The 26,919-nt window shown below is 40.4% G+C and overlaps 1 protein-coding gene across 2 annotated transcripts in view; it reads left to right on the top strand.

Moving 5' to 3' along the window:
- The window catches only part of GPM6A (glycoprotein M6A), a 332,458-nt gene that overhangs the window by 262,394 nt on the left and 43,145 nt on the right, over positions 1–26,919 (top strand). For both annotated transcript variants that reach the window (XM_034772037.1, XM_034772035.1), the window contains exon 2: positions 12,169–12,361. In XM_034772037.1, coding sequence (XP_034627928.1) covers positions 12,169–12,361 — 193 coding nt within the window. The remainder of the gene's footprint in view (positions 1–12,168; positions 12,362–26,919) is intronic.

The following is a 26,919-nucleotide window of genomic DNA, read 5'->3' as shown; positions in this document are numbered from 1 at the left end:
CATGCAACAGTATTACCCTGATCAGTCAGATGAAGAGTTCTCTGGCGAGGGGAATACCTGGTTGGCATAGAGCCAGTTATACTGTACATAGGAGATGAATTAAGGGAGGGGCATGGGAGAAGAGAAGACTCAGCTGCACCTCAGCCATCTCCTGCTGGCATTATGGTCTTGAGGGTCTGTTACCAGCCATTGCAAGTAAAAGTAGATATGAGAGTGCTCCAGCTTTTGGGGGGAGGGAGAGGAGGGTTGTGGCTGAATCAGTCCCTAGCAAGTGGATCAGTTGAGCACAGAGGTAATATACACCTATGATTCCTCCTCCTCCTCCACCTGGGCCCTATGCTTAGTGCAGCTATTTAGTGTATGTGCAGTAATAACTGCACTTCCTGAAAGACTTCAGAACTTTTTTCTTTCCTAACGCCCTTGCCATAAAGGTCAGCTTACATTTCGACATACTTACTGTGAAAAAACGCAGCTAAGAGTAGAACCAGTGATGTTTGATACCTAATGTGCAAGGGAAAGAGGCTGTCTGCATAGTCACACCTAATTATTTTGTGCCGTTAGCTGGCCTTTGCTGGGGGAGGAAGTACTGACATTTGCTGTTGCTAGGCAGCAGCAATCCAAGTATTCATATGTGCCCTCCCACAGCCTCAGAAGTAGGGGACTTTGTCTGGGCCAGAAGGAGAAAGAAAATCCTTTAAGGAGTGCACTCCTCCTCGCCTCCTGGTGGCTCTGTGGCTGATTAGTTGGACACAAAGGTGCAGCATAAGTCTGTTGACTCCTATGCATGCTCAATGGGGGGGGGAGGGAGGGCTTATAAGCCCTTCCCCCAGCCTGGGGCACCATTCTGTCTGGGAAGAAAAACCTCCCTCCTGCTGCCCCTATTCCTCAGGATTACAGTAGGGCCAGGTTTTTGGGCCTTGCTGAGTACATCATGCTAGTTGCCTTTTGGGGGCTGGGAAGGAATTTTTTCTTCACTGCCAGGTTGGTCATGGCAGTGGGAGCCTGGTGGATAGGTTAGATTGGATAATTTATATTGTTGCAATGTGGCAGATCAGCACAGGTACTCATCCTGTAGGTGGTCTGGCTCCCTGATGAACCGGAATTGGAAAAGCATTAGGAGGAGGCATCCCCTAAAGAAGACTGGGAATGGGATTGGAGCTCCCAATGTCTTGTACAGAGAGGAGACAACTCCCTCTTCCCCACCATTTTAACCCATGTCTGGTGGAAGGGCCATGGGGTCCCAGCAATGGTGCTGGGATAAGGTTAATGGGGTAGAGATAGGGGGTGGGGAGGCTGATGGCAGCCCACCCCCATATGGAATAGATTACAAAGGAAGGATGACCTGCACTGACCTTGTTATTCCCTGATAGTTACCAAATTAATTACTTAATAAATCTGTGGCCTAATGATACCATTCGTGGTATCTTGCCTGCCTTCCTGTGGTGTCCAGGACAATCCCTGGAGTGCTTCTTCTACTGGCTACAGTGCACTGCAATTGTCTGTTGCATGCTGCCTGGATCCTCAGTTAGACGAGCCAGTTTGTGGGGCAGTGGCAGAACATGAAATGACGTACCTGCCAGCTGGCTCCTTAGTAGCCATATAGGAAGTATTTGTGGTAAACTTCTTTTTCACAGTTTTCCACCCCAAGTATTGCCAACCATAAATGTTCAAAAATCATGACTCAGACCCCATCCATATCCAGACATTTTAAAAATACTATATCTTGGTTCTTTTGATTTGCCTTCTGTTTTTTGAGCTTTTAGCTGTCATGTTTTCTAGCTTTTTCTTGCAAATCCATTTCTCCAGGATTCCAAGAGCTGGGGCTTTAACTAAATAGGCAAATAATGGAAGGTTCACGGTGAAATTGTAAGAGTTGGCAACGTGTTTTTAAAAGTTTAAATGCATGTGCAGTAACTATTTCCAATTTTGAAGTAATAAACTCACAGAAGTAGACAATTCTCTAATATTTCCAGATGGAAGTTGCTTGAAGTTTTCAAGTATTTTTAATCTTAAATTTCAAAAACCACATAAAGTGTATGCTTGTGTTTAAAAATATTTAATGTTTTGCAAATTTAAAAATACAGTTTGAATCAGCAGCATCAGGAACATTCATCGACTAAAACATAATTGGTATTATTGAATGATGATATTTTGAATAACGTGTGCCACTTTAAGATAAATAATTTGATCACAAGGTAAACAAAGAAATGTCAAGTAACATTTTTGTAAGATGCCAACCTAGCCTATTTATATATCCTGATGTCTTAACATGAGATTCAAAATTTCCATTATTCCACAGAGGTCTTTCATGAATACATTTGGTTAGCTTCTAAACAGTCTAATAGTGCCTGAGTTGATTCACCCACTGATATTAAAATATCAGTTTCTTTCCTCTTCATTGCCACGACAGGCATTAAATCCATAAAAGCTGTGTCTGCTCTGTTCAGAGATGGGACTGAGCTGCAAAATTGGGATCCAGATATTCAGATACACGCCCATCATTGCTTGGGTGCATCTTGAATCTGGAATTCTAGTTTGGTCCATCATGGAGATAGGGCCAGTTACAAAATTATTATCTAGGTTTAGATTACAGCTCTCTTGTTCTCAGCCATCCCTAGAAAAATTGGGGAAGATGTTCTGAAACGGAAGTTGGTTAGAACACATCTGTCCCCCTAGAATATCCAAAGTTTGAATTTTCTTTTCAATCCAGTTTTAGTTCTTATCTAAGGATGTTTGTACGTAAATTGACTTGTAGAAATTGAAAAATAGTTTGGCAGTCCTTGGGCACCTTGGAAGATATGGTGTCATCCCACCAGCAATCAGGACATTAAAAAAAATTAATGTATCCTCCAAACTGTTCACCCGCTTCTGATTATTAAGCAGTTCAGGACAACATTCTAAAATACCCAATACAATAGCAGAATATCAGGAAATCATTGCTAAATCTTCAAAGTAGATTGTGTTAATGTGAATTTAGGTACCTTTTAGTTTGTGCTAGCAGGATTTATGTGGGGCAGTTACAGTGCAATACTTAAGTGTGCACTGCAATTCACACCTCCATAGTCTATAATGTGGGGCTGTGTAGAGAAGCCATCATAGTCACTCCCCTGTGTGATTTCTCGATGACTTTCCAGAACTAGTCCCATGCAAAATATGTCACTTTTGATTCGCCAATGTTTTGGGCTGATTTTTCCACTAGTTTTGTTTCATGTACTCCGCAACTTCTAGAACTTCACTTTACGATTCAGGTTCATGTGGTGAAACTCACACCAAATCAGCATGTTTTGTTATGTTTTGTGAGTTCTATATGAGTTAATTTGATCCAGCGGCCCTGTTACACCATGTGACGAATTGTTAATAATATGCTACAAAACTGCAAACCTCAGCCTGAAAAAGCCCGAGACAACAAGGAAGATTTTCAAATTGTTTCCTATTTTATTGCAACCTCTTTCCGGCATTTCAGATGATCTGTTGTCCCCACTGTGTCCTAATATCAGATGGAGAAGTAACTGAAAAACTGTTTTCAAATGTTTCATTAAAATGTTCAGCATATTCCTTGACAGAATCTTTTATTTTTTTAGCATTGTGCATGTATATTTCTGTGGCTATATAAACAATAGTTGGATTCTCTCCAAAGTTCCAGATACCTACGGAGATGCTTTCAGAAAGGGAAAAAATACAAATAAAAATACAAACTACTTCAATATTCTGTGTATTCTTGTTTTTTCTCTTTTGCCTTCTTGTTCTGGACTTGATAAGCTTTCTGAATACTAAGTATTATAGCCAGTACCATAATTGCAATAATGCATGCCTGATTCTGCTGTCACACCCATTTTACAGCAGAGTAATTCCATTGATTTCAATACAATTTTAATGGGCTTAAATGACAAAACAATCAGGCTCTGAGCCGGTATTCTTTCTGTGCATTAGGCAGAGACTGATTGTTCATTTCATGTCACTTGCAGAACATCAGCTGCAGTGATGGCAAAGAGTTCACATAATACTAACACTTTATAAACAAGGAGAATGATTGTGGTGGTGGTGGTGGTGGTGTTTCTATGCTCAATTTGTGTGTAAACCCCAACTGCAGTTTAAATTGCTGTACTGAGATCTAAGTCATTTATCTCCTTAATATAAAGTAAAGAGAAAATTATATACACACTCAGCACCAAATTATGGTTGGCTGCTGCATGAAGAAGCACATTAGATAACTTGCAACCACTAAAAACAGCACAGATTGGAGGAGCAAATTCTGGCTCCTCCACAAAACCTGTGCAGAGACTACTTTTCAGACCTTCTACAGCAGGAGCTATGAAGGACATTCTAGAACACAGGTTATTCCTAATCTGGGCAAGAATAGTCCACAGTGAGGAGGTGAGGAGGCAGTTGTTTGTGGGACTATTACTGGTTTGGACACCCATTATCACAGCCTTAATGTGCACCTGTTTTGGTAGCTAAGAATAACATTTTTGGAAGTTGGCACTACACATATATAGTATAGCTCCATGGGTTCCCACCTACGATGCATTTGGATATAATAGTTTCTCTGTGGATTGATGAGGAATGAAATGGCCAGTTCTGCTTTTATGATTTGCAATTCCAAGGCTGAGGGGGGGAAATGCAATATTGGAGAAATGGGACATTTCTTATGGTTTATGTCAAAAGTATATAGCCCCAGCAGTTCTATATTATAACCTTAAATTGAAAAAAAAAATCTAGGGAAACGAGGCAAAGTGAGCACAGCCACTATTGACACTGAATTGTGCCCATTAAATGGTTTGTCACACTGCCTGGTAGAGGGCACGTCTAAGAGCGCCAATCTCAGGTCAGAATACAGGACATATACCCCAGACTGATGGGTACTCTATCATAAGATTTCACCAAATCAGTTAACAAACGTGTGTTTCCAAAATACTGTACTAATTATTATGAAGCCACAGTCACCTTCAGGCCCTCATGCACCATGCAAACAAACCAGACTTCCGTGATAAATGAATATTAAAAACAGGAAATCCCATATATTAGGTTTTTCCAGTTCCAAAGAACCAGACACTCACCTCAGATCAATATTTCTGGCTCTCACCCCAAAACCACACTGGTAGCCAGTCCTTTAGTAAACTAAACTAAATGTTTATTAATATTATAAAAAAGAGAGTTATTAAATGGTTAAAATGAGTTATATACATTACAGTTGATTTCAGAGTTTGTAGATCAGGATAATAGCAGTGATGTTAAATCTCCTAGCTTGTGGTACATCTCTCTGGATCACCCAAAAGACTGGGGGAACCTGTCCATTGTTCAAAGTTTCCCTTTGTTAGAAATTATTATCCGGTGATGTGGAGCAGGAAAGAGGCCAGGGAATGATCTCTCAGTCTCCATTTATATCCTCAGCCCATATGCCTGGAAAATTATTGTCACAAACATGGAATCAGGGTTCACATGTTCTCCATGCCTTGCTGAATCAATGGGCCTCCATTGTCCTTATGCTCTCTGTGCGGTCCTTAGGAGGAGCCCATTGGAAGAGTTGATTCTTCTTAATGGCCCATCAACCATGGCTGGATGGTCTTGATGTAAATCTGGCTTGTGGGTGTTACAAACACAGAGCAAAGATTCATAACTTCATATACAATGATAATACATGAATATAAATAGGATAACATTGTTCAACAGATTACAACTTTTCCAGTGATCCCTTACAAGATATACTTTGTATAAGATTTATCACAAACATGCAGCAGTAGTGATACATCAGTGGTTGCAATAGTGTTGATACATCAGTGTTGAAACCTTAGTGTGAACATGGTCATCATTCTTTTTATATTGCATCACATAGTGTTCTAGCACAAGGTGAACAATAAAATAAAATGAGTGGAACATATATTTCCAAATTAGTATGTTCACGGTTATGCATGTGTAACTAAGTTGCTGGCCCTGGGACTTATGCCCTGAAAGGTGAATATACCTCAGTACCATCATGGCTTGAGAAAAAATTCTCAAATGTTTTCTAGATCACGTTCCCAAAACAGTGTGCATCACCCTGAGAGGAGTTTGCATAACAACTATATAGGTAACTAATACATGCTGTAGGTGGATAAATTATACAGTAGGTATAATATAGTAATATTTTAGCAAGTTTGCAAGTATAGACAATTACACATTTTTAGGATAGAAGGATGAGAATTATACTAGTAGGTTTAATTATGTGTATGTCTTATGTGCTATTTTGATGCCATAATTTGTTCTTACAGCATAACCACATTACTGCTTTCTTTCTCTCTCTTTTTACATCACCAGAAGAAATCAATGGGAATTAGTCCTAATTTGTGGAGTCCTTTTATGCATTAGCTGTTTAGTCACTTTGGATTGGTTTATCTATTAGCACTTTCCATTAGTCTTGCCAAAATTTTTCTTATCAAGTTCTCTTTTTTGATGAGTGGTGTGATGTTTTGAGTAAATTTTATGATGGAAGTTTTGATGCTTGTTATATGTAATTATTTTTAATGTAAAATGGATTCGTTGAAGTTAATTATCTAATTTCCTTTTATATAGTAGTTGAGTGGTACGTAATTCCAGAAATATGGGAATACTGCTGGTAGGTGTATTTGTTGCAGTTGTTCAAATGATATTGGTATTCCATCATTGCGTATATTAGCCAGATACTCCTTCCCAACTCATATGGTCTCATATTTATGTTCACTGCTTATTTTACAACACTGATTTCCCAGTGTATTACCAGGATGGGTGTCTTTAAAATCAATATACAAATATGTGATTGGAGGTCTTTAGGCAAATGTGTTGAGTAGTTTGTTTCTGTCCATCTCTTTTGTGAGCCTGATCTCTTCTTACACTGGTTTCACATCTGTATAATTCTACTGACTTCATTATTATCTATTATTTCTGTTATGATAATTCCCCACAGTCACTGTCCATGCACACGCTGGAAGAAACAGGATGAAATCCGTGCCCCAGGGAGGTGAACAGCAATATTCCCACTGACTTCATGTGGTACAGGATTTCACCCGCAGTCCCTGCACCAAAGAGCACATGATCTAATGGAGTTAATCCTCTGAGTTCAAAGCTGACTTAAAATGTGCAGACACGGACAATGGAAAATTCCCCCCATGTAAGGCAATCCTTTAATACTGTAGTGTTGCCAACATCGCTCCAGAATTCTATTGGCAAGGAACATGTCTGGGGAAAAGGAGGCATTGCCCTGGCCATGCCTCCTATACCAGCATGATACTCAGCTTCTGGAATGGTCCGTGGGGGCTGTTGGCAGCTGGCACCTTAAGAATGGTCTTATTTGTCTTGGTAGATCAACCCAGTGCTGAGTTAGGATCATGGGACCACAAAGGTGACTTATGGGCAGTTCCCACCCCCGTCTGATCTTCTGCCAAGCACAGCTTGACCAGAACAGAGAATCTGGCCTCAAATATGTTTTTTTTTAATTCCCTGTGTTGTTTAATGATAATTTTACAGATTAAAATTTACAGAATTAAAAACCACCAACCCCCAAACCTATGATTTACTTTCCCATGTAGGCTATTTATTATTTTGCTATGCTCTCAGCTTGGATGGTTAAGCTAGTCTGATTATTTCCTAGTCAGTTTCACTCCAGTTCTCATGGACTGAGACTACCATAATGATACAATGCTGAAGTTTTTAAGAGTTGTATATAAACCATGGAAATATTCCTAGAAATGAGGCATTTTTATGTAGTATAGTCCTCAAAATTTGCCTCTCTCGTATATTAGGGCTGTCAAGCAATTAAAAAAATTAATTGCGATTAATCGCATGATTTAAAAAATGTATCACGCTCTTAAACAATAATAGAATACCATTTATTTAAATATTTTGGGATATTTTCTACATTTTCAAATATATTGATTTCAATTACAACACAGAATACAAAGTGTACAGTGCTCACTTTATACTTATTTTAATTACAAAAATTTTCACAGTAAAAAACAGAAAAATAGTATTTTTCAGTTCATCTAATACAAGTACTGTAGTGCAATCTCTTTATCATGAAAGTTGATCTTATAAATGTAGAATTATATATAAAAAAAAGACATTAAAAATGCAACAATGTAAAACTTTAGAGCCTACAAATCCACTCAGTCCTACTTCAGCCAATCGCTCAGACAAACAAGTTTGGCTACAATTTGCAGGAGATAATGTTGCCTGGTTCTTGTTTACAATGTCACCTGAAAGTGAGAACAGGAGTTCTCATAGAATATCAGGGTTGGAAGGGACCTCAGGAGGCATCTAGTCCAAGCCCCTGCTCAAAGCAGGACCTAATCCCAACTAAATCATCCCAACCAGGGCTTTGTCAAGCCTGACCTTAAAAACCTCTAAGGAAAGAGAGTCCACCACCTCCCTAGGTAACCCATTCCAGTGCTTCACCATTCTTCTAGTGAAAAAGTTTTTCCTAATATCCAATCTAAACCTCCCCCACTGCAACTTGAGACCATTACTCCTTGTTCTGCCATCCGGTACCACTGAGAACAGTCTAGATCCATCCTCTTTGGAACCCCCTTTCAGGTAGTTGAAAGCAGCTATCAAATCCCCCCTCATTCTTCTCTTCTGCAGACTAAACAATCCCAGTTCCCTCAGCCTCTCCTCATAACTCATGTGCTCCAGCCCCCTAATCATTTTTATTGCCCTCCACTGGACTCTTTCCAATTTTTCTACATCCTTCTTGTAGTGTGGGGCCCAAAACTGGACACAGTACTCCAGATGAGGCCTCACCAATGTTGAATAGAGGGGAATGATCACGTCCCTCGATCTGCTGGCAATGCCCCTACTTATACAGCCCAAAATGCCATTAGCCTTCTTGGCAACAAGGGCACACTGTTGACTCATATCCAGCTTCTCGTCCACTGTAATCCCTAGGTCCTTTTCTGCAGAACTGCTGCCTAGCCACTCGGTCCCTAGTCTGTAACAGTGAATGGAATTCTTCCGTCCTAAGTGCAGGACTCTGCACTTGTCCTTGTTGAACCTCATCAGGTTTCTTTTGGCCCAATCCTCTAATTTGTCTAGGTCCCTCTGTCCCTCAGCATGGCACTGTTGTAGCCGGTGTCACAAGATATTTACGTGCCAGATGCACTAAACATTCATATGTCCCTTCATGCTTCAACCAGCATTCCAGAGGACATGTGTCCATGCTGATGAGAGGTTTTGCTCGATAACGATCCAAAGCAGAGTGGACCGACTTATGTTCATTTTCATCATCTGAGACAGATGCCACCAGCAGGTTGATTTTCTTTTTTTTTTTTTTTGGTGGTTTGGGTTCTATAGTTTCCTCATCGGAGTGTTGCTCTTTTACGACTTCTGAAAGTATACGCCACACCCCATCCCGATCAGATTTTGGAAGGCACTTCAGATTCTTAAACCTTGGGTCGAGTGCTGTAGCTATTTTTAGAAACCTCATATTGGTACCTTCTTTGCGTTTTGTCAAATCTGCTGTGAAAATATTCTTAAAATGAACAACAGTGCTGGATCATCATCCGAGACCGCTGTAACATGAAATGTATGGCAGAATGCAGGTAAAACAGAACAGGAGACATATCATTCTCCCCCAAGGAGTTCAGTCATAAATTTAATTAACATACTATTTTTTTTACTGAGCATCATCAGCATGGAAGCATGTCCTCTGGAATGGTTGCCAAAGCATGAAGGGATATACGAATGTTTAGCATATCTGGCATGTAAATACCTTGCAATGCTGGCTACAAAAGTTCCATGCGAACTCCTGTTCTCACGTTTAGGTGACATTGTAAATAAGAAGCAGGCAGCAGTATATACCATAAATGTAAACAAACTTGTTTGTCTTAGCAATTGGCTGAACAAGAAGTAGGACTTGTAGGATCTAAAGTTTTACATTGTTTTGAGTGCAGTTATGTAACAAAAAAATCTACATTTGTAAGTTACACTTTCACAATAAAGAGATTGCACTACAGTACTTGTATGAAATTAATTGAAAAATATTATTTCTTTTGTTTATCATTTCTACTGTGCAAATATTTGTAATAAAAAATAATAATATAAAGCGAGCACCATACATTTTGTATTCTGTGTTGTAAATGAAATCAATATATTTTAAAATGTAGAAAAACATCCAAAATATTTAATAAATTTCAATTGGTATTGTATTGTTTAATGGTGCGATTAATCACAATAAATTGTTTTTAATCGCAATTAATTTTTTTGAGTTAATCACATGAGTTAACTGCGACTAATCGACAGCCCTTAGGACAGCCCTTATATATATTAGTCGCAGTTAATATATAATATAAAATTCATGGATTTAAAAAAAAGAGAACAGATTTCTTTTTTTGGGTGGGGGGGAGTTAAATACCCCACTGGAGTGACTGATTAATGTCTTTATGAAGTAAATAATTGTGTAATCTTCGTAACTATTTTTAATGATGCAAAAACTAGGCAAAGGAACATAAATGAGATTAATAAAAATACGCAGTAGAATTTTGCTAATACATGAAAAGCAGAAAATGGAATAGGCTAGAACTGAAAGAACAAAAAGCCTACTTTTATTGCCCAGGCTGAATTAAGTGCAAAAAAGGAAATATAGCATTTATAAATCTTTCAGTTTCAGTTATCTAAGTTAAGATAAGTATGGGAATCTGTATTTTTGAAAAAGTGAGAGGTATCTCCTCATCTGGCACAGATTGGCATAGATCTATTGAAGTCAACTGAAGTGTACCAGTTTACATCAGCTGAGGATCTGGCCCTTAATTTTTAACATGATATTGTCCCTCTAATATTAAAAATTCTATACTCCTCAGCTCCTTCCTCTTCTGCCCCAAATCCTAAAATTTGGGCCTAAATTGGTACTGTGGTTGGAAGAGAAAGTTTGTAGTCACTGGACAGTTGAGTTTGGTCAATATTTTTACCTGTTTAACCATAACCCAACAAGGAAGCTACCTATCTTCCCTCTGCTACTGGTTCTTGTCTATTCTCCTCTTGGATCTAGCGGGAAGCATGCATTAGGAGGTCATGCCAGACTTGGAGAGACTTTGGGAAGGAGTCTAGAGATGCTGCATGTACACAGGCTTCCTGGGAGGTGAATGTAGATGGGCAGAAATCATGAGGCTCTCTATTCTGGGAGGCAAATGCCATCTTCTGCCTCTTGGTGTGGAAGAAAGTGTAGGGGATCTGGGAAGAGACATGTAAGTGCTGCAGGAGAAGAAAAGAGACATGGGATCTGAATAAACTTGTTGTAGTAATCTAAGGCTGAATATACTCAACCTTAGAGGTCTAAAAGTTAAGTCACTGTACAGTATTAAAGCTTTGTGGTTCACCTGTAATAGCTAAACTATTTTAATTTTCTAGGTCCTTTTCTGATTTCACTTAGACTGATGTAAATCAGGAGCAATGACCCTAGAGTAAGTGGAGTTATACTGGTGTAAAAGTCAAACCAGGCTCTAAGTGTGCGCACATGAGGATTTTTTCACCGGTACTTTTGTCACTGTAGTCGGAGCTCAGATGTGAAAAAATTATCTAAGTTATATCTGAGTGCCAGAGTATGTGTTTATCCTCACTCCAACATGCCAGCGAGGTATTATCCCTGTTTTACAGAAGGGAACTGAGGCACAGAGAAACTAAATGACTTGCCCAATCTCACACACATAGTCTGTGGTGGAGCAGAGAATTGAACGTAGTTCTACTGAGCCTCAGGCCACTGCCCTGATTACTGTACCATCCTCCTTTTTGGTTTTGTTTAGGTCCTCTTTTATAATCCATTAGCTGAGCAACTAGAGTAATGATTATAGGTTTAGCCTAGTTTCAGCATGGTAATCTGCTCTGAATAGAAACACCAGAAGCACATAAAATACAGGGAATTCACACTGCTTAATAGTTTCCTTTTAGTCAGGATTGTTGGTGTTTAATGGGTCAAACAACAATTGAGAAAGCATAAGAGCTGAATGAATCGCCCTCCATTTTCTGATGCTGAGGACAGTGACAGTGTAGGCAAAGTTGTATTGCTGATGGCTGACATGCTCTTTCGTGACCCGCAGTCTTCAATTTCCAGAGTGCATATACCATATCCGTGAACACAAATATTGCCTTACATCAAAAAAGGTGCTGATGCTTTTAGAACAGACAGACAATAAAAAGTGTTATAATATTATTTTCTTTCCTTTGCAGGGTGCTTTGAATGCTGCATCAAGTGCTTGGGGGGTATTCCCTATGCCTCATTGATTGCCACCATCCTGCTGTATGCTGGGGTCGCACTCTTCTGTGGCTGTGGACATGAAGCACTCTCAGGAACTGTCAACATTCTGCAAACCTACTTTGAGATGGCAAGAGCTGCTGGGGACATTATTGATGTCTTTACCATGTAAGCATTGTTTAACCTGTTGTGACTTTGTTTTTAGATGGCTGAAAATTAAGAAAAGGAAGAAAAATGAGATTCATGAAAGTATGCTTAAATAAAAAGCACAAATAGTATAACCCAAGTACATGCAATAGTATAAGATAAGCACAGTAACTGTAATTCTAATAGTGCTAATAGCTTTCTTTTCTATAAGTAATTTTTAATAAACTTTTGAATCTAGTAGTAACTTTTAGCTATTGATTACTCAATAATTGATGTAATTTTTAATATTTAATGTATTTTGTGATCTTTATGGATGTTCCCCATATTTATAATTTTTATTAAATGGATTAAGTAATTACAGTGCATTATGTAATCTATAAAAATATTCATTCATTATAAGTAATTCACTGTAAACATCAGTCATAGTTTTGCTTTGCATAAGTAATTAACTATGATACCTATCAAACACATTTTCAAGTGGTTACAAAGAATTTAGAAAAATGGTAATCCTTACTAAAAGCCAAATGTTCTAGCAAAGGTGGAAGAGGGATGGGAAAGCCATACTCCTGCAATAGCGGGGGATATGGAGACCCTATGCACAACCACACAAGCCAAACAATGGTGAGGACTTCACATTTGCCAACCATTCAAAACTCATGAGTCTGTCTCCCCAAAACCATATGATTGACTTAAAAATCATTAGCCTTTGTTTTTTAAATAATCAATGTTGGGTGCTTTTTATTTGCCCTCTTGTTTTTGAGCCTTTAGGGTTCACATTTTCAAACTTTCTCTACAGCTATGAAGGCTAGAAACTTACTTTAAGTGAAAGCTGAGATTCTCATGTAATAACACAACTTCAGGAGCTGGGGCTTTAAGAAAACCCCCAAATATCATGAGACTTACAATAAAATCACAAGAGTTGACAACACTGGACTCCACAGGTCTAGAATACAGGGAATGAGCAGAGTTTGGGAATAGCTGCTCAACAAGGTATGCTCCCTTCTCCAACCTGTGGAAATTCCCCTGGAAAAACTTACAGACTTGAGTGTTGTTCATTGCAGCATCAACTTTCTCTCTGTGCCATTTTGCAAACAAGTTGCAAGGTGGGAGGGTCCCATAGCTCGGGCTCCCGCCCGAGCCTGGAACTATACACAGCAATGAAATAGCCCCGCAGCCCGAGCGCCGCAAGCCTGAGTCAGCTGGCAAAGGCCAGCTGTGGGTTTTTCTTTGCTGTGTAGATGCACCCTCAGAGCCTGCATCAACTGGCATGGGCTCACTACAAAAGTAGCTAAAAGTAGCATTGTAGACTTTCCCGCTCAGGTTGGAGACTGGGCTGTGAAATCTGGTGAGGGGAGTGTGTCTCGGAGCCCAGGCTCCAGCCTGAGCAGAAACATCTGCTACTTTTAGCTCTATAGCACAAGCCCCAAGAGCCCAAGTCAGTTGACCCTTACTCTGAGACTCCTTGCCGCCGGGTGTTTTCGCAGTGTATGTGTGCCCTAATCTTAATCAAATCTTAATAAAATGACACATGATAATGGTGGTTCTTCTGTTCCTCCCTTCCTCATAAAAAACATCCTCTTCTCAGGAATTTGAAAGCAAGTTCTGATGCATATGGACCTAGCCAAAGCTGAAGGACCCTACTTTTCATTATGGGGAGCATCATAGCTTCTCTGTGAGGGCTCAGGGAGGGACAAAGTGATTTCCCCATGACAAGGAAAGTGACAGTGACACGAAAGGCAGTGACAGAGCTGGAAATAGAATCCAAATCTCCTGGCTATCACAGTCCTGTCCTATCACTGCCCTGCCTTACTGTGCAAGGATTTTCTTCATAGGCACTGACAATATTGCTTGTCGGATTAGTCAGCAAGAGGCGTTCATGCAAATCAAGTAAATCACCACTTTGCCATATCCAGATTTCATCACCTTAGGAGTGAGGATTCTGAGCTTGTTATCTGATCTCGCTGCTCTGCAGTGTAGTTTATAGTGCAGCTGGGAAACATGTGGCTTCTGCTATTTTTTTTAATCCCAGCATTTAGAATAATGTGTATAACTTGACTTCACAGCTAAGGTTCAGTGTTATCAGTGAATGAGAGATCAGTCATTTTATTAGACTGTAACTTATTTTATTAGTCTCTAGGAACCCATTAGTGCAGAACTCCTGCAAATCAATGCTCTCAGTTCATAGCTAGTTTTCCAGCTTCCCCTGTCAAAAACTTAAGTGAAAGTATCAGTCAAGGGCCACAGTTCAAATGTAGATAATTCACTGGATATGATGAAGGAGCTATGAAGGCAAATTTAATTTTTTCTTGAAATCTAATTATTTGGCTCCATCCATGTTTTTTTTTTCAGTCTTACTTAAGAGCACCTGCTTCCTTGGCAGCCCTCTCATTGATCTCTGACTCCAGCTTATTTTTCTGTACGTTAGATCCAAGATAAAATCTTGAGGGAGAGCAAACTTTTTCACTGAAAGCGATGAGGTGCCATCTGTAACTGGACAATCTGTGCAAATTCTGTTTCCTGCCTTTCTATTTGATGTTAATACATATTATTATGTCCTTAAAGGTAATTTTCTAAGGAGAGTCAATGATTGGTGTTTTGTCACAACATAGTTCAGCAAGTGGCAGTCCAAAATGCCCTTTGTAAATCATGTTGTCTTGAAAGTCAAGAAAGAAACAAAATTTTGTAAATAATGAAAATTAATCATTTCTCCCTTTTATGATTTCTTGCCTCTCCATCAGAGAACTGCCATAATAGATAGACCTTCTGATCTCAAGTTAAAAATAGAGAAAAATTATGAGAAAAGCCACCCTAAGTGATCAATTTTTCTCTTTTTTTAAGAGGCTTTTTTCCTTAATGCTGCCAGTGATGTGAAATGTTTCTGTGTGACCCAGAGTGTGCCCCTCAGTGAAAAATGTACAAAGCGGATTGTGTAATGGAACTCATTGTGTTGAAATATATTTAATCATGCTTATGGTTTCACTCTGGTTTATTGACATGTTGGTTTCAGTATGTCATGCAATCTAAAAATCAATCTACATCTGAGAGCTGTTCTATGTGGTTGGTAGATAAAGGTCTTTTTACTGCCACCACGAAAACACTTGTGCAAAACCTTTACAACATAACTTATAGGCCACCCTTTATTTATTATGAGCTTTCATTCTCCTCAATGCATTTACAATCTTAGATTATTTTCTTATAGTAAGTTTTATTTTTTTATAATCATGCAATGCAATTTATGTAGATATAAGCACTCACTGCACTAAAAGCAGGAGCAGGCACATACCTATAGAGAAAAGCACACCCTGTGGATAGCAGAGACCTGTTCTTGCTAGGCCAGAAACAAAAATGCTAAAGTCTAATGGTTTGGTATTGTCATTGGGTTGTCTTTTAGTTACTTCAGTGACTATCACAGCCTACTTCATACTGCTAATTTTTTCCTTCAGTTAAACTGATATAACCTATGCTTTTGATGCTGAAGTTCCCAGGTTTGATCCCTGCTGATGACTATCGTGTCCGTATGTACAAAGCTACCACTCCTTACAAATTCATAGTTTAATAACATATACCTGTAACTCTATTTTCTTTTACAGATGAAAAGGATCATCCTCTGTAAACAAATAGCCTCCCTTAACCTTCAAGTCCACCAGGCTAATGCCTGAGAAAGGAGATGGCCCTTTAGAGTGCCATGAACACCCACAGACTTGGGCTTTGTTGTGTCTGGTGGTGGAGTGAGTCCCATAGTTCTCTTCTCTGCGATATAGTTCTTTTACTGTGCTCAAGCCCATAGTTTCAGAGCATCTACAATAAGAATACCCTACCACCTGTCTTGTCCTCCATAGAGCAGCTTTGCCCGCTGCAGGTTTTGCCTTGCCTGCAGTGCCTTATACTCTCTTTCCCTTACCCTAAATGAAATATATCACATCTGTGGCAGGTATCCCTCAGTCCATGATGGCAGTCCTCCATGTTTAATATACGCTTCTCGTCCTCTAGTCTCTATTTCTATTGCGTGAAAAGAGCCACCAATAATATTGGTATAGGGACAAAACCATTAAAGTCAATGGGAATCTTGACTTATTAACAGTCTCAGGCTAGATGTATAGTGAAGAAGAGTTTACATGATGTATAGATGTAAAGTGTATAATCATAGCCTATGTAATAGTTTATACTTTGCTCTTCAACATAGTATATGATAGAGAAATATAAATTTCACCTGTTTGCTTTGTTCAGAAATGCTTGGAGTTGTTTGGTGCTTGAACTTGAGTTATCTCCTACCCATCATATTTATGGCTGGAATGAAAGCTCATGTGGTATCACATCAGCTGGAACAATTGCTAGTTAATGCCAGACTGTGTCACTGGCTATACAGAGGCATAATCATTTCTATGAAGAGCATCAGCTAATAAGAAAGTCAAATAGTTAGGGCCCTACCAAATTCATGGCCATGAAAAACGTGTCATGGACCCTGAAATTTGGTCTCCCCCCATGAAATCTGGTCTTTTGTGTGCTTTTACCTTATACTATACAGATTTCATGGGGGGAGACCAGCGTTTCTCACATTGGGGGTCCTGACCCAAAAGGGAGTTGCAGGAGGGTTGCAAGGTAATTTTAGGCGGGGTCACAGTATTGCCACCCTTACTTCTGCACAGTGATTGTTGGCCAGGTGCCCAGCTCTGAAGGCAGCGCCCTGCCAGCAGCAGCGGAGAAGTAAGGGTGACAATACCATACCAGGCCACCCTTACTTCTGTGCTGGTGCCTTCAGAGCTGGGCAGCCAGAGAGTGACGACTGCTGACTGAGGGCCCAGCTCTGCAGGCAGCAGCGCAGAAGTAAGGGTGGCAATACCATACACCATGCATCCTTACTTCTGTGCTGCTACTGCCTTCAGAGCTGGGCTCCCGGCCAGCAGCCACCACTCTCCAGCTGCCCAGCTCTGAAGGCAGAGCCACCGCCAGCAACAGAGCAGAAGTAAGGGTAGTAGCCTCCACAGCTTCCCCTATTATAACCTTGCGACTACTCAGGACCGGCTCCAGGGTTTTTGCCACCCCAAGCGGCAAAAAAAAAAAAAAAGCCGCGATCGCAATTGCGATCGGCGGCACTCCGCCAGCAGCTCCGCCGCGCCGCTTTCTTCTTCGGCAGGAATTCGGCGGCAGGTGCTTCCCTCCGAGAGGGATCTGCCGCTGAATTGCTGCCGAACAGCCCGCGTGCCGCCCCTTCCCCTTGGCCGCCCCAAGCACCTGCTTGCTGGGCTGGTGCCTGCAGCTGGCCCTGCGACTACCCCGCAACTCCTTTTTTGGGTCAGAATCCCCACAATTACAACAGCATGAAATTTCAGATTTAAATAGCTGAAATCATGATATTTATTATTTTTGAAATCCTGTGACCGTGAAATTGACCAAAATGGACCATGAATTTGGTAGGGCCCTACAAATAGCCCAACAGAAAACAAGTAGTCCTATCTCTATCTACAATATAAACTGAAAAAACAATAATGAATGTAACTGTATTTTTAACACAGCTGATATAAACTAGCTAGCAAAGATTCTAGGAAGATGAAAAATGGATCAAATGAAACTTTTATGGACTCAGAAATTCATGCATATTTATGCGCTCAGTTTGTAATTATTATAAATATTTTGCGGTTACAACAATAATAGGCATTGGTTTGGCTCAATGTGGTTTGAGTTCTGTAGTGCTTAATCATTTATTTATCTGAGACTCTGCAATTTCTGTTCTTGACTTTGATTATTAACAGCTTAATTAGGACCATAGTTAAGGTTTGGGGTAGTATCACTATAGAGGTGCTGGTAAAATCTAGATCCTAAAAGGATATAGGATAAATGATTGATCTTGTGTGTGATGGTGCATTATTTAATGTGCACACAACAGGGACTATTTTTTGTTTGTGTGGGGTTGTTAATAACATCCATGACTCTGACTAATTTATCTACCCAAGATCAAGATGCTCATGCAATCCCACACACTCCATTCAGAATGGCCACTGTTGCTTATTGTAAAGGATATTTCAGTGTTTCCATTATAAATCCTGAATATCCAGAAATTTATATACTAGCGCTAAGACAAAAATTAATTGGAGCTGAACCTCTGCACTTAGATGCTATAGAAAAGACAATTTATAAATGCTGACATATAGATAAATAAAAATGTGCTATACAAGATCTGAATGGAGGAACACACATGTATAAATTAGTTGGAAAAATGATTTGACTTTTTTACTACCTACGAAGGTCTCTGTACCTTCTTCCTTGCAACTTTTTACCCATGAAATACTCTCCCTGAACTGACCAGTAAGATTACTACCTTTTCCTCCTTCAAATCCATCCTCAAGATCTCCTTTTACTGTAACTCCTAATAAAGAACATACGGAGAAAGCTAGTACTTACATTAGAAATATACATTTGTCATTTAAAAAAATATCTAACTAATGTATCTGTCTCCCCACACATTTGTATGTCACTTCTCTTCTTTGGATTCTGCAATTGGATCTGCATAGGCAGCCCCTTCCATCAGTGCAAAATCCCACTAACTTCAATTGGCACTCCACAGAAGCATAAAGTTCTACCTCAGGGGTGGGCAAATTTTTTGGGTCAAGGGCCACATCTGGGTGGAGAAATTGTATGCAGGGCCGGGGCAGGGGGTTGGGGTGCGGGAGGGAGTGCGGGGTGTGGGAGGGGGTGCGGTGTGCAGGAAGGGGCTCAGGGTAAGGGATTGGGGCAGAGGAGGGGTGTGAGGTGTATGAGGGGGCTCAGGGAAGGGGGTTGGGGTGCAGGAGGGGTGTGGAGTGCAGCAGGAGGCTCAGCACAGGTGCAGGAGGGGTGCAGACTGGGAGGGGGCTCAGGGAAGGGGATTGGGGTGCAGGAGGGGTGCAAGGTGTGGCAGGGGGCTCAGGGCAGGGGGTTGGGTTGCAGGAGAGGTGGGAGGTGCAGGCAGGGGGCTTAGAGCATGGAGTTGGGGGGTGGGGTGCCAGCTGGGTTCGGGCTCCAGCCCGGTGCCACTTACCTAAAGCAGCTCCGGGGTGGCAGCAGCGCGCACCAGGGTCAGGGCAGGCTCCCTGCATGCCTGCCCCGGCCCCATGCCATGCCACTCCAGGAAGCACTGCAGCCTCTGGGGGAGGAAGTGGGAGTGGAGGGCTCCTCATGTGCTGCCCTTGCCACGCCTCCAGGTACCTCTCCTGAAGCTCCTATGGGCCATGGTTCCCCATTCCTGGCCAATGGGAGCTGCGGGGGGCGGTACCTGGAGGCAAGGGGAATGCACGGAGCCCTCTCCACCCCCCAGCCGGGGGCCACAGGAATGTGGTGCCAGCTGCTTCTGAGAGTGGCGCGAGGCCCGCGGGGCCACGAGGGGCAATCCCGCGGGCTGGATCCAAAGCTCTGAGGGGCCAGATCCGGCCCTCAGGTCATAGTTTGACCGCCCCCATTCTACCTGCATGGACACAATTTAGATTATAAACTCTTTGAGGCCAGAGATGGTGCCTTTATATTTGTTTGTACAGCACCTATCATAGTAGAGCCCTGAACCTGATTGGGGCTTCTGGGACCAGCTATAAAGTAATAAATATGAGTTAAACTGTTTGTCATTGCATGTGTTTGTGTTTTGAGCAGCTTTAATTGTTTTTAAAAGATAATTCTAAAATATCCCTAGTCACACTTAATAATTTGAAAGAAAAATGTAGAATTGTTAACCGTAGAGTCATCTAAAGAGATGCACCAACTTTTCATGAGGATTATTACTGCACATTCCATTATATAAAATTATTTAAATAGTTAATTAAATCATGTATTATAATGTTTCTAAACTGGATTCATATGCACTATCCACTTAATAATAATAATAAACTTCTAAAGAACTTTCCAACTTCATATTTACAGAATCAACCATAACAGATTCTTTAGAAAACGATGCAACAATCAGTTTTTTAAAAGTATTATTCTAATGTTTTTAGACAATAGACCTTAATGCTGTATTGAGTCAACAACGTCCTTTAAAATTACCATTAATAGGTATTTGCCCTTAGCCCATTTTTTCCTAAGAGCATACATTGTAACAAGTATGGAATTTATATGTGTTTGTGGAGGTATATTCTAGGATAGGATCAGGGGTTATGGTTCATATTGTCCTGGCGTAGCAGGGCTTCATCTGCATGACGCTCTGCTCAGATTATTTTCCTTCTGGCAAGTGGGTTGATGATAGTCAGAATATGGCTGCACATTGATAATGCTTTGGTTGGTGCTTTAAGAATGAAAATTTGTGCTTTAAGAATGAAAATCACTGCTGTGCTGAGTGTTGGCCTCAGGCCTATGCATGAGTAAACTCCCAACTACTTTTATTTGTATTAATGTGTTAGAGGTTAATAGAAACTCATTTAAAGTGCAAACATGATAAAGAGCAAAATAATATTAACGAATAAATTTCAATTTCAATTAAAACACTATTTAAATAAAGGAGACAGTTGCTCTGTCATTGGAATGATTTGGTTACATGTACAAAATAAAGCTTGATAAAAATAACATCAGAAAGTTTTTATGCCAAAGACAGTGGGCCAGATCCTTAGCTGATATAAATTGGTATAACTACATTAAAGTCAGTGGAGTATGCCAGCATTTGGCAAAATACATTTGCAATCTTAGGCAGTGAGGAAAATTCCACCCTCTTACAAAAAGAGCTATGTTGCATAGCAATCCGACACTCCATATTCTAATAAAAGCAAAGACAATAAATATTCTTATATAAATAAAACAACATTTAGGAGGCATTTGCACAAATCTAGTCAGACCTAAACAAACATAGATGTAGCAACAATTTAATGAGCAAAGAGCAAAAAAAAAAGAGATTGTAATCAATGCATAAAAAGAAATCTAATGAATAACAGAAGAGGTCATTAAATAGGGGGCTTTCAAAATCATAACACAGCAGGAAGGAACAGCTTAGGAGGCAAATCAACAAATTGCCAAAAATAAATTTCCTTCAGAGAAATCAATCTTTTTAAAAAACAAAAACAAAAAAACAACAAAAAAAAAAAACCAAACCATATAAACGAAGGTGCTTGTTGAATTTACCAAACTGAGAATTCTGGAGACTGATGTCCTCTATTTACCTAGAAGATTTAACAAGCAAGACCAGAGGCTGTGTGAGTTTTATTCTGTCCTGTCAATGTGTCACAACCCAATAAGGGTGGAATCAACCCTAAGGGTGACAGCATAATTCAGTTGCCATCCCTGATCTTATTGCAATATAAGGCTTTGTTCCTGCATATGCTTGCATTGACGTCAGTGGGCAGCTCTCATGCATAACGTTACTTGCACATGTAAATCTTTGCAAGAGCACGGTGTAATCTGGTAAAAACAAAATATTTCTGTACACACTTCAATAGTTGGATATATTACAAAAATCATAAACTGGCTGTATTTGGAGATATTTGATCCATATTCCTGTCAGTGTGTTACATAGCTGTATTTTTAATATCATGATGATCATCTCTCATTCTTCATGATCTGTAGTCTAAGAATTAACTATGAGTACTACATAGTAGGGTCTCATGCCTAAAATTATAAATGCCAGTAATATACCTCTCTTGGTAGGTAACTTATTTTTACGTGAGTTAACTTACTCTCCTTCATTAGGGTTTATTCCCTTTGATTCTCATTTACTTACTTAATAAAATTATTCTTACAATGATAAGGTTAGAGGAATATGCATAAATATCCATATGCATAAACTGGGTATTGCCTAATATTGCTCAGCCCTTGGTGCAAAACTCTAGCCGTTGCCCAAGAGATCTAAATTGGGCAAAATAACGTTCTCCTCTCAATCCGAGGGTTTAGTGAACACCAGGTGAAAGGGCAGGAGTAGAGGAAAGTGGCCCTAAAGCCCTAGTTGTGGCCGAGGCAGGATTCTCTTGGCACATTCTTTGTGGAAGACCGCCCTAAGGCTGCCTTCTGAGGTCCTCCTTGTATGCTGGGGGTGGAAGTGGTACATCGGGGGAGGGCTAGAGCATGCAGCTTTGCTGTGACCCATAGAGCAGGGTTGTCTAAATTATGTCAGGGCCTCTCCAGCACCAGGAGTAGATGAGGATCCGCAGGGCACAAAAGGTGGTTTAAAGCCACCATAGTCCATACTCTTCCTTGGTTGTAAGTTGTCTGTTGTGCCTTTTGAAGGTAAAGTGCAGAATTTTACCTCAAGCCTCCATCCCCTAAAGAAGCAAACAATCTAGGAATTAACAAGTAAGCATTTAGATGGCGATGAATTAGGGACAGCTTCTCATACCCTTACTTTTACTGAGTAGCACCTTGCTCTACAAATAGTTCTGTTGACATCATTAGGATCATGTGTTACCCAATGAGAGTAAGCTATCGGAATCTGCCCCTTAAAGAACAAGAAGCAGTGTGAATTCACATGCTACATATCATATGCAACAAACCTATAAACTTTCCTTTATGCAGTTCCCAACAAGTTGAATGGAGATAATATTGCTAACATAATTTATTAAGTATCAGAGAGGTAGCCGTGTTAGTCTGGATCTGTAATAAGCAACAAAGAGTCCTGTGGCCCTTATAGATTAACAAATGTATTGGAGCATAAGCTTTCATGGGTGAATACCCACTTCATCAATTTATTAAGAGTTTAGAAAATGCTTTAATTTGGTTCTACATGAAATCCTTCTTGAAATGTACAGCGCCACAGCCTAGAAAGGAATCTCAGTTATTACTTGTCCTAGTTCCTTTAGAGTATTTTTTTCCTTTCACCAATAGACAGGATTTGTAAAGGCCCTTTGTCAAAGGGTGTCACTGGCCCTTTTAGAGGGAACAGGCCAGTGCCCTGTGACTGGGCATCTGACCCCCAGCTCAGCTTTATAAGAGGACTCCTGAGTCCTAGGGAACAGGGGCAGGTGAGAGCTGCCTGAAAGACTCAGAGACATTGGCAGGTGAGAGCTGATGGAGACCAGGAGGCTGTAGAAGGTCCCTGAAGGAAGCTGTAGCTGGGGAAAGGCTAAAGGCAGGAGGGCAGCAAGTGGGGTTTGCTTTCTGGCCTCTCCAAACCAGAGATCCAGGACTGGAGAGGGCTGAAGTCAGAGAGCTGCAGAGGGAATTGCCTGCTGACTTCTGAGCCAGAGCAGAGGGCTGAAGTCAGGGGAGTGGCAGAAGTCTTACCCACCAGTGATGTGCTGCAGAGCTGGAAGAGGTCAATGGAATAGGGGGAATGATGGAGTCTCTTCTAGTGGGGACGAACCACAGCAGAGGCTGTAGAGATTCCTGCTGGGAAGAGCAGGATTCCACTCCAACTGGAAGGGCTGTGGTGGCAGTCCTGGTAAAAGAACAGGAGAGGACAGAAGAAGAGCCCAAGTATGGTGAAAGATGATGGAACACAGTATGTGCTAAAATGATGGACTAGAGGATGTGGTATTTAAGGACTAAATACACTGGGTGGGAGAAATAGACTGTTTGGGATGTTTGGATTGTTTTGCACTACATTTTTGTAATATACCTGCCCAATAAAGGAGTATTTTTGAGGCAAGAAAGCTTGTTTTGAGGATTCCGTAGAAGGGAAATAGAGGTAAGTGCACTTGTTCTGCTGCTGGAGTGTACTTCAGGTGGGATTGACACACTTTTGCCCCTAGCTACTTTTTCTAGCATTAACACATTATGTTTTATTGTTTCATTGCAATCTTTAATTGACCACCATATATTCCCATTTTGTCCTTTCCCAATTCCCACTCCTAGTACAAGCTCTGTATTAACCCGATATCTCTGAAAAGTCCCTCATGGAGCCACATTAATGTTTTCTTATAACTTACATTTTTCTTTTTTTCTGAGGCATTGTACACTCTTTCGCCTTAATTGTGGTGTTATTTGGTTTGCTCCAGCCTTACTCTCTATACAATGTATCGATATTAATAATTCCCTCTTTCTGCTTGCTTATGCTGTTTCTTAATTCTCCAGAATTTAACTTTATACATGGAAACAGCTATTACCAAATCCGCCTTTATGACGTTCCGCATAATTAAGTGGTATTGAGTTTGATAAATTCAGTAGCTTAGGGACTAGATTTAACCCTCATTTGTTTGGTGGACACCCAGTCACAGGACCTCAGAAGCCTAATGTGAGGGATGGTGCATGGGCAGAAAGTGGTTGTAAAGTGCCTTCTAGTGAGTGGCTGACAGGGCAAAAAACGGGACTTAGCTAGGGAAACTGCTAAATGCAAAGGATCAGTGCATCTCCTCAGCATTCTCCAGGGGTAGGGCTTCTGTGGATTCCCCACACACAAAAAAATTGAAGCCGTAAAGCTGCCCCTGCAAAATGGAAGCTCTGAGGCAGGGCAGGTGGCAATGTCATTCTTTGCCTTCCCTCAGGATGACTCCCCCAAGGGTACTGGGGGATCAGCTGGTACAGAGACAAATAAATTACACCTCTCTCTGCCAGCATGAGTGAATTTGATTCCTGGCCTCTGAGTAGTAACCAGTCTTTCATTGTGGCACATAATATTAAAAGAAATGTGCCTAGTTTCATAACCCACATGCTACATTTGTATTCTGTTGTCTATTGATTAGTGGCATTAATATCCCAGGAACAAAAAACATTACTCAGATTTTAAAAGGCCTGAACACCTCTCCCCACCACAAAAAAATCTATGTTTATTTTTGTGAAGTGTATCTGTCAACCTTGAAAAATAAATTTAAAAAATGAATTGAGCTGTGCTAATCAAATCAGTATTTTAGTGCCTGCTATACCCATTGAATTTATCTGTGAGAATTGCATTTATTTTTGTTAACTTGGAAATAGAAATATTTTAAACCACTAAGTATCTGGAAAGAATTTAATGTTGTGTTCAATTTATTACCTTTGAGTTTATTTGTATTTACAATCTTTTCAATCCCTGTATTCTTCTTGATTCCGTTATCTTTATTTGGAGAAGTTACATTATACATTCATTGTATGCAGTGTTGTGGTAGCCAGGATATTAGAGAGGCAAGGAGGGTGAGGTAATATCTGTTATTGAACGAATTTCTGTTGGTGAGAGAGACAAGCTTTCGAGCTTACACAGACCTGAAGAAGAGCTGTGTGTAAGCTCGAAAGCTTGTTTCTCTCACCAAGGGAAGTTGGTCCAATAAAAGATATTACCTCATCTACCTTGTCTCATTATACGTTCAGACTGATATGAAAAGTAGAATTATACAATGCTGCCAAATGCTGGGAAATTAATTTCACAGTAATACTAAATGTGGTATCTGGATAGACAACTAAACTGCAGTAATAGTAGCACTTTATTCCTTATTCAAATAGAAGTATGTACACAGAGAGAAAGAGAAATATGTTATTAACAGTGCTTTCTGCACAGTGAGAGAGTCAAGTGGCACAAGGCAAATCCAAGGAGAGTATTGTTTCTGTTAATCATCATCAAGTGCTTGCAATACATATGTATTTTAATTAAATAAAAATCCCCTGCCTTGGGTACAATTTTGAGCATTCCAAAGCAGTATAAAGCAGCTTGGATAGAAAAAATCTCTCATTTTCTGTTGACTGATTACTAATTTTTCAGCATTCACGATGGAGAGTGCTTAGGCTGCACCGTGTAATTGCTTCAGAATTCCTACAGTATTAATCCATTTTGGGACGCAGTAAAAACAGGAAAGGCTCATAGCTAACAGGATTTTGGGGACCAGATCCTTAGTTGGTGTAAATCAGTGTAGGTCCATTTATTTCAAAGGAGCTATACTGATTTACACCAGTCAAGGATCTGGCTCCTAATGCCTGAAAAGCTATTGCCTCCAAGTGTGCTCAATAGGAGTATAACCAATGTATAATCTTGGGAGAGGCAATACTGGCAAACTTTGGATATACAAATACCAATCAGAAAAGCCTCTTAATCGCGGCTCTTTGCACTGTCTGTTCCACACACCGTCCTTATTCAGCAAAACAAATAATAAATGGACATATTCTGTCACTTAGTTCTTAGAGGAGTTCTGTGCAAAGATTGATGACAGAGCATGCTGGTCTTCGTCTTCAAAAAGAGGATAATCCCTATTATGTGAACGCCTCAAGGGAAACCTTCAGATAATCAGCATCCCAGCCCCGCACATTTTCTATCTGTTCTCCAAGAGCACCCCAATCATAGAGAGCCTGATTCTTTCCCCTCAGATGTGAAAGAGCTCCAGCCTCTTGGAATACTTAAACTCCACATGGCCTGAGCTTCTGTCAATCTTTGAAGGCGATGTTCATCTTTTTTTTTGGTAACCAAGGAGTTTAGTTAGCAGGTATCTAACAGGCACAGCTGGTCTTGGGTCCATACAACATGCATTTTGATGTAGAAATTACCGTGTCAGGGTTTATGGCAGTGGTGGGCAAAGTGGTTTGTAAACAAACTGTCTCACAGCCTGCCAGTGGATTACCCTGACAGGCTGCAGGTTGCCCACAACTGGTTTATGGCTTGTGTTATGTAGGAAGTCAGACTAGATGAACATAATGGACCCTTCTGGCCTTAAAATTTTAGAACATGTTCAGTCCTGTGAGCATGTGCTTGCCTATATCAGGTAAGTAGCACCAAGCTGCTTACTTGCTGCTGTATCACC

This window comes from Trachemys scripta, chromosome 5 (genome assembly GCF_013100865.1).
Source record: "Trachemys scripta elegans isolate TJP31775 chromosome 5, CAS_Tse_1.0, whole genome shotgun sequence".
In the NCBI taxonomy this organism is placed as follows: Eukaryota; Metazoa; Chordata; order Testudines; family Emydidae; genus Trachemys; species Trachemys scripta.
Note: the sequence above shows the minus strand (reverse complement) of the source record. Positions and strands in the feature narration are given on the sequence as shown.